This window comes from Nanorana parkeri, unplaced genomic scaffold (genome assembly GCF_000935625.1).
Source record: "Nanorana parkeri isolate BGI_ZX_2015 unplaced genomic scaffold, ASM93562v1 scaffold12, whole genome shotgun sequence".
Taxonomy (NCBI): Eukaryota; Metazoa; Chordata; class Amphibia; order Anura; family Dicroglossidae; genus Nanorana; species Nanorana parkeri.
The window spans coordinates 4,015,358-4,027,474 of NW_017306280.1; the positions used below are offsets into that span (position 1 = coordinate 4,015,358).

A 12,117-nucleotide genomic window follows, 5' to 3' on the forward strand; every position below is an offset into this window, starting at 1 on the left:
GGGGAATCCAGCCCCTCCCCTGTTACGGCAGAGAGCTGTGACAGGATCGAGAGGTGGGCGAACGCCGGTATATGTTCCCTCACCTCCCGATCTACTGAGCCGACCTGTGACAGTCTCATTGTCACAGGTCGGCTAGAACTATGAGGTGAGTGAAAAGCACTCGCCTCATAGTTCTCCTTTAAGCTGCTATTTGTAAACATCATTTACAGAAAGGAAGGTGAGAGGAGTAAACGTTGGTCAGGTGATCAGCATTATCTCGCTGGCCTCTGCATATGAATGAACATGTAATCAGCCGTCTCTGTAAACATCAATCGGTAGACGTAACAAAGGACAACAAGTGGATTCAAATGACTTTAAAGTGTCTGCAAGCCATAAAGCTGCCATACCAGCCGGCTAAACCAAAGAAATGGAACAGATTCCCCCATCCAGCGCAGACGGACAAATCTATAGTATTCTCCCAGCCGGCACCCACCACTGTCCGAATACCGAAACAATGGCTGCATCTGATTGGCTGACAATGTTCCACCCGGCCCCTTCGACTAGTAGATGAAAAAATGGACTTTTGTGGAGCCGGGTGGTGTCGGCGGGGCCAGACACAGCTTGTATGTCACTGAGCGGGGGTTCTGCCCTAAATGAGGACAGCGTCTGGCCACCTTTACAATCCAGTTTGCTCCCCTTTGCTCTGGTAAATTAACTATTTGAACACGTTTTCTTATATCAGTCTAGTTAGAACATTAGGTTAGAAATCCGGCGCCGTCCTGCGCACTTCTGAGGCTCCGTTCACACCCGAGCCTGTGCAGTACAAGTGTTTCACGTGTTCATACGCACAGACAAAAACACGCACACATTTTAAATAGACGCGCGGTCGCTGCCACAAGCACAGTCAGGACACGCAGCAACTGCCTAGAAAATCACGCATGTACTTTTTCTTGGTGTGTTTTGCGCATTCTTGTCCGCGCGTACAAACGTGCGGGTGTGAATGATTCACCTTAGAATGCATCGCCTTTAGGCCCCATTCACACTGAGTGACATGTACCTGGAGCGGATTTCGGGCGACGGTCGCACAACCTTCACTATTGTGCTGCATGCAAATGGAGCAAAATCACGCGACATCCGCAGCAAAAAAAGGGCCCTGCACAAGCGACATCGAGCTGTAGAATAGAACAGCTCCATTGAAAATCATTGGACGAGTGAGTTCTCGCGATATCGTGAGGCAATATGCGCGATTTTCGAGCGGAAATCTGCTCAGTGTGAATGGGGCCTTAGTGTTTTGCGTGTTTCCACTCAGATGTGCGCCGAGCCTTAAAGTGAAATTAAACCCTCAGATTTTTTAACATAAAGCAATACTGTAATGTGCGCCTTACTGTAATCCATGGTTGTTTCCCTTCTCTTTGCTGCTCTTCCTTTTAAATCCTTATCTCTTCTCATGCTGGGCAGAACTTCTGTTTTGCAGCAGACTGCCTTGTCTCTGGAATGGATACATGGTGTCTGTGTGTAGGTTCACAACCTGAGCCAGCACTACAGGAAGAGGCACTCAGCTGCAAAGGGAAGTTCTCCCCAAGCATGAGAAGACATGAGGATTTAAAAGGAAGAGCAGCAAAGAGAAGGGAAACTACCATGGATTACAGTAATGCACACATTACAGTATTGGTGGTTTATGTTAAAAAATCTGAGTGTTTAATGTCACTTTAAACAATGTTATCAGGAAGTTTGTTAGGACCCCAGCACGCGGCTCCTATGTATAGGCAGGAAAGGGTTAAGCCCTCAGCCAGGTTATTTTTCCTCCCGCGTCTGTGTACTGTTGAGGAAATTTTCCTTCACTTTCTGTCCAAGAGACGCAGCAGGAAGTTAGAGGAAATCTCCCCAAGTGAGGGAATTCCCTTCTTAGGACAGCTCTCCCCATTTTGCCCCCTTACCGCGTGTGTGCCGGGGACAACGCTAATGTTTTGGTTCTTCTTTCTCGTCAATGGCGACCAGTAGACACCTGCATTCGGACGAACCTGCAAGTCACCGAAATTCAGTAGATTCGGCGGTTCGTCTGAATCTGAAATAACACATTTTGTTTTTGCACAAATATACTAGAAAGATATTTCGGGCATATAAAAATCTATCAGGACGCACGGCAGCCATGTTGGCCACTGGCGTGTTCTGCGCTTGCTTGCCGCCATCATGTAGGCAGGATGCATAACATCACATGGCGCCACGTCATGGGTGACGTTATTCGCAGAACGAGCGACAGCCAGATCAGCCGCCAGCGTGTTCTGGCAGCGCTTGCATATTCGGGTGCCGCCATCTTGGTGTACACCAAGATATGCTCCAAAATGGCGGTAGGCATGCGCAGAACACGCTGGCGGCTGCAGTTTCGGAGGCTCGTTGCCTCTGAATCTGAAAACAGCATTAAAGTTAGTTTCCATTGACGAAGCGAATGAAGATTATCGTCCGAAACAAATTTGTTTTGCCGTGCACATGTCTAGTGACCAGTATAGATATAGGGGTGACTGCCAGCAGGGGCGCAGACCACATTGAAAACTTGACAGAGGGTCTAACCCTCCCCCACCCCATCCAAAACTAACATAAAAAAGGTTTTGTCTAGAGAGAAATGTGAATTCCTGCATTGCAGATATATATGTGCGTCTGCCAACATTTAAAGTGACAATAAATTCAGGAGCCAAATCCTAAAAATACATTCAGGGCCCCCAACTATTAACAGAAATGTATGTTATTTGTGTCACTCGGCTGTAGATCCTCCAATCATCTCTGATTTGGTGCTGACACTGTCCTTCCTTCTGGAGGGGGGCTACTTTTGTTCCCCATGGTCCCTGTGTGTTGTAAAGTAATCACCACTCCAAGCTCGCTCCCATGATGGAGTACAATCTCATGTTTAGTTTACTCATTTGTATTGAGATTGTAGTCCATCCTGGGAGTGAGCTTGGAGCGGTGACTACTTTACAACACACAGGGACCATGGGGAACAAAAGTAGTCACCCTCCAGAAGGAAGGACAGTGTCAGTAGAACAGATGGTAAATAATGGAATACATGTGCAGGGAGGTCTGTGAATCCCTCTCCTGCAGTGGCAGATGGGACTTGTAGTCATTCACAGGACTTGCAGAGCCCTGTGAATGAATGATGCTGCGCCTAAGTCCCCGGATCAGATACAACCTCCTGTGTGTGCAATGATGTGACCAGTCGGGTGGCCCTGCCTGTGTGTGCAATGATGTGACCAGTCGGGTGGCCCTGTCTGTGTGTGCAATGATGTGACCGGTCGGGTGGCCCTTTCTGTGTGTGCAATGATGTGACCGGTCGGGTGGCCCTTTCTGTGTGTGCAATGATGTGCCCCCGTGCCTATGTACACCGGACACTCTATGATGCGGTCAGCCCCGCCCACATTGGTCACTCACCTTCGTTGTGGTACATCATGCCGATGGTCCCCCCGGTGTTCATCACCAGCACCCTCGCCTCGCTTGACAGGCCGCTCAGACTCTCCAGGGATCCGGACAAGCTCTGGCTCTTGGACAGCTTCCTCTTGCGGCTGCTCTGTGTCACCCGCGGGTTCACGGTGCCGGGGGACTGCACCGGACAGCCGCCCATGGGCTCCTGCTCCACCAGATCCAGGTGGGTGTGTGAGAGAGCCGTGGAGAGCCGGGACACCGAGGTGACACGGGGGATGCCATTCTTGTCTTCCTGCTCCATAACGATCGCCTGCAGCCACCACAACTGAGAATGAGAATGAGAGGCCCCGCCCCCCCGGTCCGGGTGCACGTGGGAGATAAACAGCCTCTGTGGTCACGTGTGCAGCACACCCCCGCCCCCCCCTTTCAGAGCAAACGCCCCCACAACAGGATCTGTCACTGGCTGGAGGAGGGGGAGGTGCTGATGATGCAGGTGGTAGAAGTGGTGTCACTCATCTCTACCTTTGGATGGGATACAACAGTGGTGGGGGCTCAGACGTGGCAAAATCAGATGACAGAGTTTTACATGCAGAGAGATCCGCAGGCACATCATTTTGACTTAAAGTGACATTAAGGTTAAACAAAAAAAATGCCTCCCCCAATGTTAATGAAAGCACTTACCTTAAATGATGTCTCTTAAAGGAGAACTATGGGGTTAAGGCTTTTCCCAATAGTTCTCCTTAGGGTAACGGGAGGACACAAACTAGCGTCCTCCCGTCACCCTAAGCTCAGTATATAGAGAGCTACAGCTCACGGTATACTGAGACGCCAGAGCGAATCCCGACATCGATGTTGAGATCCGCCCAGCTGCGTGAGTGACAGCTGGCTCTGCCTATCTAGAGGCAGAGCCAGCTGTACCCGCCACCTCCCGCGTCCGTTCCGCCAGTCAGCGCTGGCGGATCGGGGAGGGGGGAATCCAGCCCCTCCCCTATCACAGCAGAGAGCCGTGACAGGATCGAGAGGTGAGCAAACACCGATATGTGTTCGCTCACCTCCCGATCTACTGAGCCGACCTGTGACAGTCTCATTGTCACAGGTCAGCTAGAACTATGAGGTGAGTGAAAAGCACTCACCTCATAGTTCTCCTTTAATCTGATCTTCTTCTTTCCTGTCCTTGCCATCTGTCCCTCCCGCGCTGTTGCGGGTCTCCGATCATGAGCTGACTCCTCTGTGCTTGCTGGCGCTTCCTGTCCCACAGTCTGTGCGGGTGCACGCCGTCCATAGACTTACCTTGTGTCTCTCATCTCCCGGCCGAAAATGTGAACTGCGCATGCATGTGAACGCCCAAGATGCTTTGCGGCCGCCCTAAAATTTTCCGCTTCAGGTAAGTATTAACCTATTTTAATGTTTGGGGGTTTTCTTTACACTTTTTGCATATATTTACTGCTTGCTAGCCGTAGATAAATGCAAAAAAGAAAAACAACAGAGGGTTTAATAACACTTTAACTTGTCACAGCGATCAACATTAGGCGGCAGCAGGGTCTTATTTTTTTTTTTCCCTCAGATCTGCAGTTGGCAAATTGCTCGCTACGCCCTTCCCCATTCAACTGCCAGCAGGAAAACTCCAATCCACAGTGGCAGGGAGCAGTAACCAGCTTGCCTTTGGATATTTATATTGCAATATCAGGTTGGCTATTGTACCCGCCCACTGCCTGCTGTCACTCAGCAGAGGAGAGACCTGAAGGAAAAAGTCCTTCAGGTTCGTTCCTCTGGTGATTTTTAAATAGCCAATTGCAGGCTTGCTACTGCTTCCCACCACTGCGGATCAATCAGGAGGGGAGCGGACCTGAAGGATAAAGTTCTCCTTCAGGTCCGCTCCTCTTATGCGCAGTGGTTGGGAGCAATAACCAGCCTGCCATTGGCTATGTCAAATATCAAGAGCCGGCTGAATATTACAACCCCTAGTGAACATTCAGCTCCTGGCGGCACAATATTTCCACCAGCAGCTGTCAATTACTTAGTTCCAGACCATGTCCTGCACAGCCGAGGTAACTCCACTGTCCCACACCACCCCATTCCCAAGACCCCCCGGCCGCTACACTTCCCCCCGTAGCCTATTCAACGGAGGCAAGAATCTACTCCAGTGGCTGAAAACAATAGCCAACCTGCTATTGGCGATTACAAAATGTAGTAGCAGGCTGGCTATTGTACCTGCCCACTGCCAATCAGCAGAGGAGCAGACCTGAAGGAGAACGTTCTCCTTCAGGTCTGCTCCTCTGCTGAATAATCCGCAGCAGTGGGTAAAGATGACACTAGGGGTTTTAATAGACCTCCCATTGTCACCTTGAAGAGAACCTGTCACCTCCAATGTGCTATCACGTAGGGGGCTTGAGAGATTCGCCCCAGGGAATGATTAACAATTTCCAACAAAATGGAAAATAAGCCCGATTGATACTATATGACTAAAGATCAAAAGATAGTGAACCTCATTAATGGGATCACAGGGAACAAGAGATGCTGATCTTGCCCAAGTGGACAAGCCAAGTAGCTGACAAAGATTTACAGAGTGCTTCTCATTGAGGGCACCAAATAAAAAGAAGTACCCCGAAGGATACAATCCTATTAGAAGATAATGGACACCTCCTAAAAGGGAGTGCGAGTAGGATGGTGACAGACCCAGAGGTATTTAACCAATATAGGAAAAACAAAATCCCAGTGTGTGGGGAACGCCAACAATCTGGGACTAGGCACATAGAGGTACAGACAGCCAGATGAGTGAGGAAAGGCAACCGGGCACAATGCCCAATAGTAGTGTTAGAAATGGAGCTACAGGGATGAACCTGAGCTCCTTTACTCCATTCCATGAAACAGGTAAATTGCCTAGGCCTCAAAAGGGAAAGGCAAAACATCTGAAGCTTGGGATTCTTCTGCTCCATCTACAGATCTCCTATGGTGAGACATACATGGCGGGTCATAGAGCTAGAACCGGATGGCTCAGGCCAGCCACTGTCAAACACATGAACAGATAGACATCTACCTTCATTGGGTAATTGAATAAAGCCTTCTGTAATTAGAGCAGAATTAAACCCGCTGAACACAAGGGGCAGGTCAGGGAGAGTTCAGCCTAGAATAGGGCTGGATGAGGCTGGACATCCTCCAGACAGGAAAAAGACGGGCTCTCTGACTTGCTGCAACTTCTATTGCATACTGGGGGTTGCCACCTTTCCTTCCATTGAAACCCGAACATTCTAGCAACGCACTGAATTCTTTTGGGGGAGAATGAGTCACGGTTTATTCATATGTAAATAGCGCCTCCCATTCATATGTAAATATCACAGTCAAGACTATTGTCAGTGGGGGGCCAGTAGCCCGTCTGCCTGACATCTTGTATCCAGCTTTCAGCTGCCATGAAATCCGGACACAACATTCAAAACTCGGACTGTCCGGGTGAATCCCGGACAGGTGGCAACCCTATTGCATAATCTGACCAGTGTTCAGTGATAGAAGAGTAAGCAATTTCAGTACAGGAGGAGTCTGTACATCTGAAGGAAAATCTGCTGTTCAGCATACAAGGGAAGTCTTGCTCTTAATTGGTGCAAATCATACACACCAGGCTTCACCTCAACTCTCACCATCACAGTCAGTCTAGGGCAGGGGTAGGCAACCATGGCTCTCCAGCTGTGCTGAAACAAATCCCATCATGCTTCTGCCTCTGGGAGTCATGCCTGTGGCTTGCAATGCCTTATGGGATTTGGAGTTTCAGCACAGCTGGAGAACCAAGGTTGCCTTACCCCTGGTCTAGGGCCTAGTTGGGGATATACATCTACAAGTTCAACATTTCCAGCAAGCAGGCTCCTTGATGAACATTTTTCCACATTTGCATAGCAAAATTCTTTCCCGGTCAGCCTGTGTGTCATGGTGGCCGATCTGTCCATGATCTAAACTCAAAGCTGACAACCAGTACACGCTCCACGATGGTAACTGAATCACGGCGACTTTGTGGCAGATAGAAATGTTGAAAGATCAGAGGAATGGGTGGCGGGTCAGGCAAGTATGAATAATGTTGAGTAGGAGGCGGCTTTTAACACCGAGTCACTTAAAAGCTTTCCAGTTAATTTCCTGCAATTCTCACAGGACTTTAGGTTGTTACTTCGGCCGAAATTAGCACTAGAGAGAGAGAGAGAGAGAGAGAGAGTGTGTAGTGTGTGTGAGTGTGATGGAGGGAGCTTGGATTGTAAACTCGTTGAGGTCAGGGACTGAGGTCAATGTACAGAATGTAAAGCGCTGTGTAAATTGTCGTCAGCGATATACAGGTACCTGGAATACATCTGTTATCAGCACTGGGGATCACAGAAAGAAAAATGGTTTTGCAGCACGCGTCTTCAATATTTGATCATTTCCAGATTGGTGTTTGCGTCACTTGCGCTTTGCTCTTTGTAGATGACACAGCCTAAGGTGCTGATGGCCCTCAACCAACCCCGTTTAAAGACTGACACATTTTATTTGTCTTTAACGCTTGCTTGAGCGGTTTCCATTTAGTATTCAGCTTGTATAATTACCAGAGCATAGTCATTGGAAGGAAAACTAATCTGCCTCAGAGGCAAAATATATTGGACAAGATGTCTGTGGCTGAGATAAATTCAGGCTTCTCCAGACTCTAAAGTGCCAGAAAATTGTATTCATTCTATGAGCACTTACAGAATAAACACCCCCATATCTCTCTATGTAAATGTACATCCACACCGCTTGTCATTTGAAGTAGAAGTATGGCCTCCAGGTTCATTTGTACATACTGTTTAATCTCACTCCGTCTTGCAAAGTGCCACAAATACCTGTTAATGCTGCCAGCAAAGTCCTTCTAATGCAGTTTCCTCTGATGTTGAGCCTTCCTGAATGCAGAGTTACTGGTCATGTAGGCTGTACCTGCAGGCCCTACAGAGGGATAAAAGAAAGATGTTGCAGGGAGTGTGACTTGTCCACATTCTCAGTGCTGATTTACAAGCCTGTCGCCTTGTCAATCAGCAGCAGGGTGGTCTGCCCCCCTTGTTATAGCAATAAAGTTAATTTTTTTTTTAAACGTAAACGTTTAACAAAAAACACTCAAAAACTTTTTTAAAAGCCCCCCAACTTACAAATGTACACAAACATATACACGAATACTAAAGCAATTGTGTAACACATATTGGGTATTGCTGCGCACACAGGGCAAGAGGAATAATTGTAGGACCATCGTATACGGTTAGCTCTAACCTGAAGGCCCATGGACAATTTTGGGTACTGCCATTTCACAGGTGCACCCAAACTTAACCCCTTCGTGACTGACGACGTACAGTGTACGTCGCCAGCATCGGGACGACAGATTAGATCTCTGTACACTCGACACAGCCATATATTTAATGTTACCAAAAAAGTGGTGTTTGCATACACCTGTGTGCGCAAAATAAAAAATAAATAAAAAAAGCTCCAGCAGCAAAGTGTCAGGACCTACGAGGACGGGAATTAATGTCAGCACTATAAAATACTGCATGTTAGTTGTTTTTAGTAGCAGGCTTGTTTTTTTTTTATATGGTTACCTCTATCATTTCATCTCCTTACAAATTCAAGGCCTCAAGGTAGGATGAAGTCTAATGAAGTGGAATTTTCATCCCTGCAGCGGCCTCCATCACCCACAGACTTATCTTTGAAAACACGGTTAGGAGAGCAAAATAAAGAGGAAAAAGAACCTCCCCCCGACAGAGCCAGTTTCTGAAACCACCAGAATATGGACAGCCTGATCCTTTATGTCAAAAGAGTCAACTTGTCCCACAATGATAGAATGTTGTGCAGCGAATTCCTTGACTGACCCTAGACCATTGCATATGTCCCATAGGAGGCATCAAGACCCACACAAGACCCAAGAAAAATTAGACGGCTCCACACAAACCTGAGATTGGAAAAGTCGGTCGTTTCTGGCATGAGAAGTGTCCAGGACCAGCCCAATATATTCTAAGTGATGGGTCTGTCAGGGAGGACTTTTCAAGTTTTAAATGAGCCTTTTCAACATCCGAAGTCAGAGAAACCTCCTCCTCCAGAGCCCTTGTCAAATGTTTTCACACCCTGAGGTTTTCCAAGTAACCCACAATCAGGATACCCCGAGAGCATAAGAGCCAAGATTTATGTGAACATTCAAGGTGCAGAGGACAAGCAGAAAGGAAGGGCCATGAAATGGCGGCATAGGCACCATGAAGCGCTGGAAAAATGGGTACAGGCAAGTAAGCATCCTGCATGTCCACTGAGGCCAGAGGGTCCCTGTGACGCAGAAGTAAATTAACAGATCTAGAACATTCCATCTGGAAAGGTTTTTCATGAAACTAAACATTTTAGGGTTTGAGTTTGAGAATAACCCAAGCTCATTTAGGCTTGGGAATGGTGAACAGGGCCCAGAGAACACATGATTGAGATCAGCCAGGTGCAGAGACACAATGGAAGATTGAGAAAGAGGCCACCTTTTGGACCCAAGCATCAATAAATGCCAATAAAGATGTATTTAAAGATCATGCTGCAAAGACGACAAGTGTTAATTAGCGCTACAGTATCACCAAACTTCACTCTATTGAAGAGATCCAGGAGTGCAGGATTCCTGAGGTGCCCCTCTGTGCTCAGTGGTTTGATCCACTGGCCTCCCTATGTTACTGCTTCAGGAGAAACCAGAAAGCACAGCAAGGGATCAGGAATTCTGACACTCAGTTAATTCTGAAAATTGTTCCGGCACTTTTTATCTCTTCAATATAGCGAAGCTCAGCGGCACAAGAAGAAAGAGGCAAAATTAGGACAGTTTACATAAAATAAGAGGTATACACTAATCCTTTTGGGGGAAAAAAATTATTTTGGGTTGTAATGTTAGGTGAACATGTAATACACTTACAGATTAGATGAACAGCTCCCATCTAACCACACAGCTGCTTTCCCACTTGGGAAAGTTTGGGTTTGAGAATTGACTGTGAAGACCAAAAACAGCATCCAGGGAGGAAGGAGTATACCCGGAAACACCAGGTACTGCTGACTGCCCAATGGAGCAGAGGATAAGCATGGGGAAGCATCAGTGGGAGGGTTTCAAGAGAACCTGTCACTTTTCAAACATATTTAAGTTCTAAGTTGAAAGTAACATTACTAATGCAGCCGATGGTTTCTACCTAAAAAAATTGATCAAATCTGAAAAACAAAACATGGCAACAATTTCAAAAATCCCCAATACTCCTTACAAGCAGCAGATGGCAGCACAGTCATACTATATACATCTGTCACCAGCTTGCCTTATGTTTGTGCCCATTTTAGTGAAATGTCAGTTGTGCCAAATCTGCTGCCAAATCTGTTGTTTGTTATGGCTCAGTAAGCACAGCACACAGAATTCTATAGAGGTTCTTAGACACAGATTTACCATCAAAGTGATAAATCATATCTAGACATCTCACCGCTGACCATATGAGTAAAATTAATAAATATAAGCAAGCCGGGTAAACCGGTCCCATGATCATTTGAAATGCTTCTATATCCGATACAATGACAATATACTATCACATATAATACTAAAACCCCGTTATATCTCATACTTCCTGAGGTTACCAGATATTAACCTTCTTGGCGGTACTCCAGAGTGTGGCTCGGGGTTAATTTTCAGTATCAAAAGCGGTAACCCCAAGCCACACTCAGGATTACACAGCGCTTCACTTACCTTCTCCCTACGAGCCGCGCTGTGCCCTCCGGCCAATGCCGGCATCCGTCTTCCGTCCTTTGCGAGCGGTCGCGTCGCAGGGGGGGCGGAACCAGCGGGAAATTTAAAAAAAAGCGAAAAATATTGGGAAAAATCCGATCGCCAGGGAGGTTAAAGAGTATCAAGTCTCCATAAAGGGAAGGCCACAGACATCAGAGGGGGAGAGAATGTGCAAGCATAGCAAGACTTCCCCTCAACACTACAGAAAGTTGTACAATGCTACATCTAAAAATATTATATGTGTGAATGGATTACATTGTTTACAATTCATTTTGTTAAAGGAAGGAAAAAAAATTACATCAGATAGCTCAGAAAAGCAAAATCCACTTAAAGGAGAACTATGAGATGAGTGCTTTTCACTCGCCACATAGTTCTAGCCGAACTGTGACAATGAGACTGTCACAGGTCAGCTCAGTAGATCGGGAAGTGAGCGAACACATACCGGCGTTCGCTCACTTCTCGATCCTGTCACAGCTCTCTGCCGTGACAGGGGAGGGGCTGGATTCCCCCCTCCCCTGACTGGCGGATCGGACAGGGGGCGGGTACAGCTGGCTCTGCCTCTACATAGGCAGAGCCAGCTGTCACTCACGCAGCTGGGCGGATCCAGACATAATTGTCAGGATCCGCTTCAGCGTCTCACGGTATAGCTCACGGTATACTGAGCTTAGGGTGACTGGAGAATGCTAGTTTGTCCCTCCGTGACCCTTAGAACTGTGGGGAAAAGCCCTAACCCCATAGTTCTCCTTTAATAATAATTGAATACTAATAATGCACATAAATTAAAATAGCAAAATATGAAATAATTTCTAAATCCCAAACATTCGTTCTTAGCTTTTTTAATAGAGAAGGAAAGGTTTATTTTGCGTCTCTCTCACCTACAAAATTTTCCCTTGCTGCCCTGTAAACTAAACCGGAAGAAAATACCCTCCTAGACAGTTGTCAGCAAAACAAGTGTGTGTGTCCCCCCCCCCCCCCCC

The 12,117-nt window shown here is 47.1% G+C and overlaps 1 protein-coding gene across 1 annotated transcript in view; it reads right to left on the minus strand.

The window, feature by feature from the left end:
- Positions 1-3,721, minus strand: part of ASPG (asparaginase) — a 64,186-nt gene extending 60,465 nt beyond the window's left edge. The window contains exon 1 of the mRNA XM_018556184.1: positions 3,400-3,721. Coding sequence (XP_018411686.1) covers positions 3,400-3,691 — 292 coding nt within the window. The 5' untranslated portion in view covers positions 3,692-3,721. The remainder of the gene's footprint in view (positions 1-3,399) is intronic.
- Positions 3,722-12,117: the final 8,396 nt, after the last annotated feature.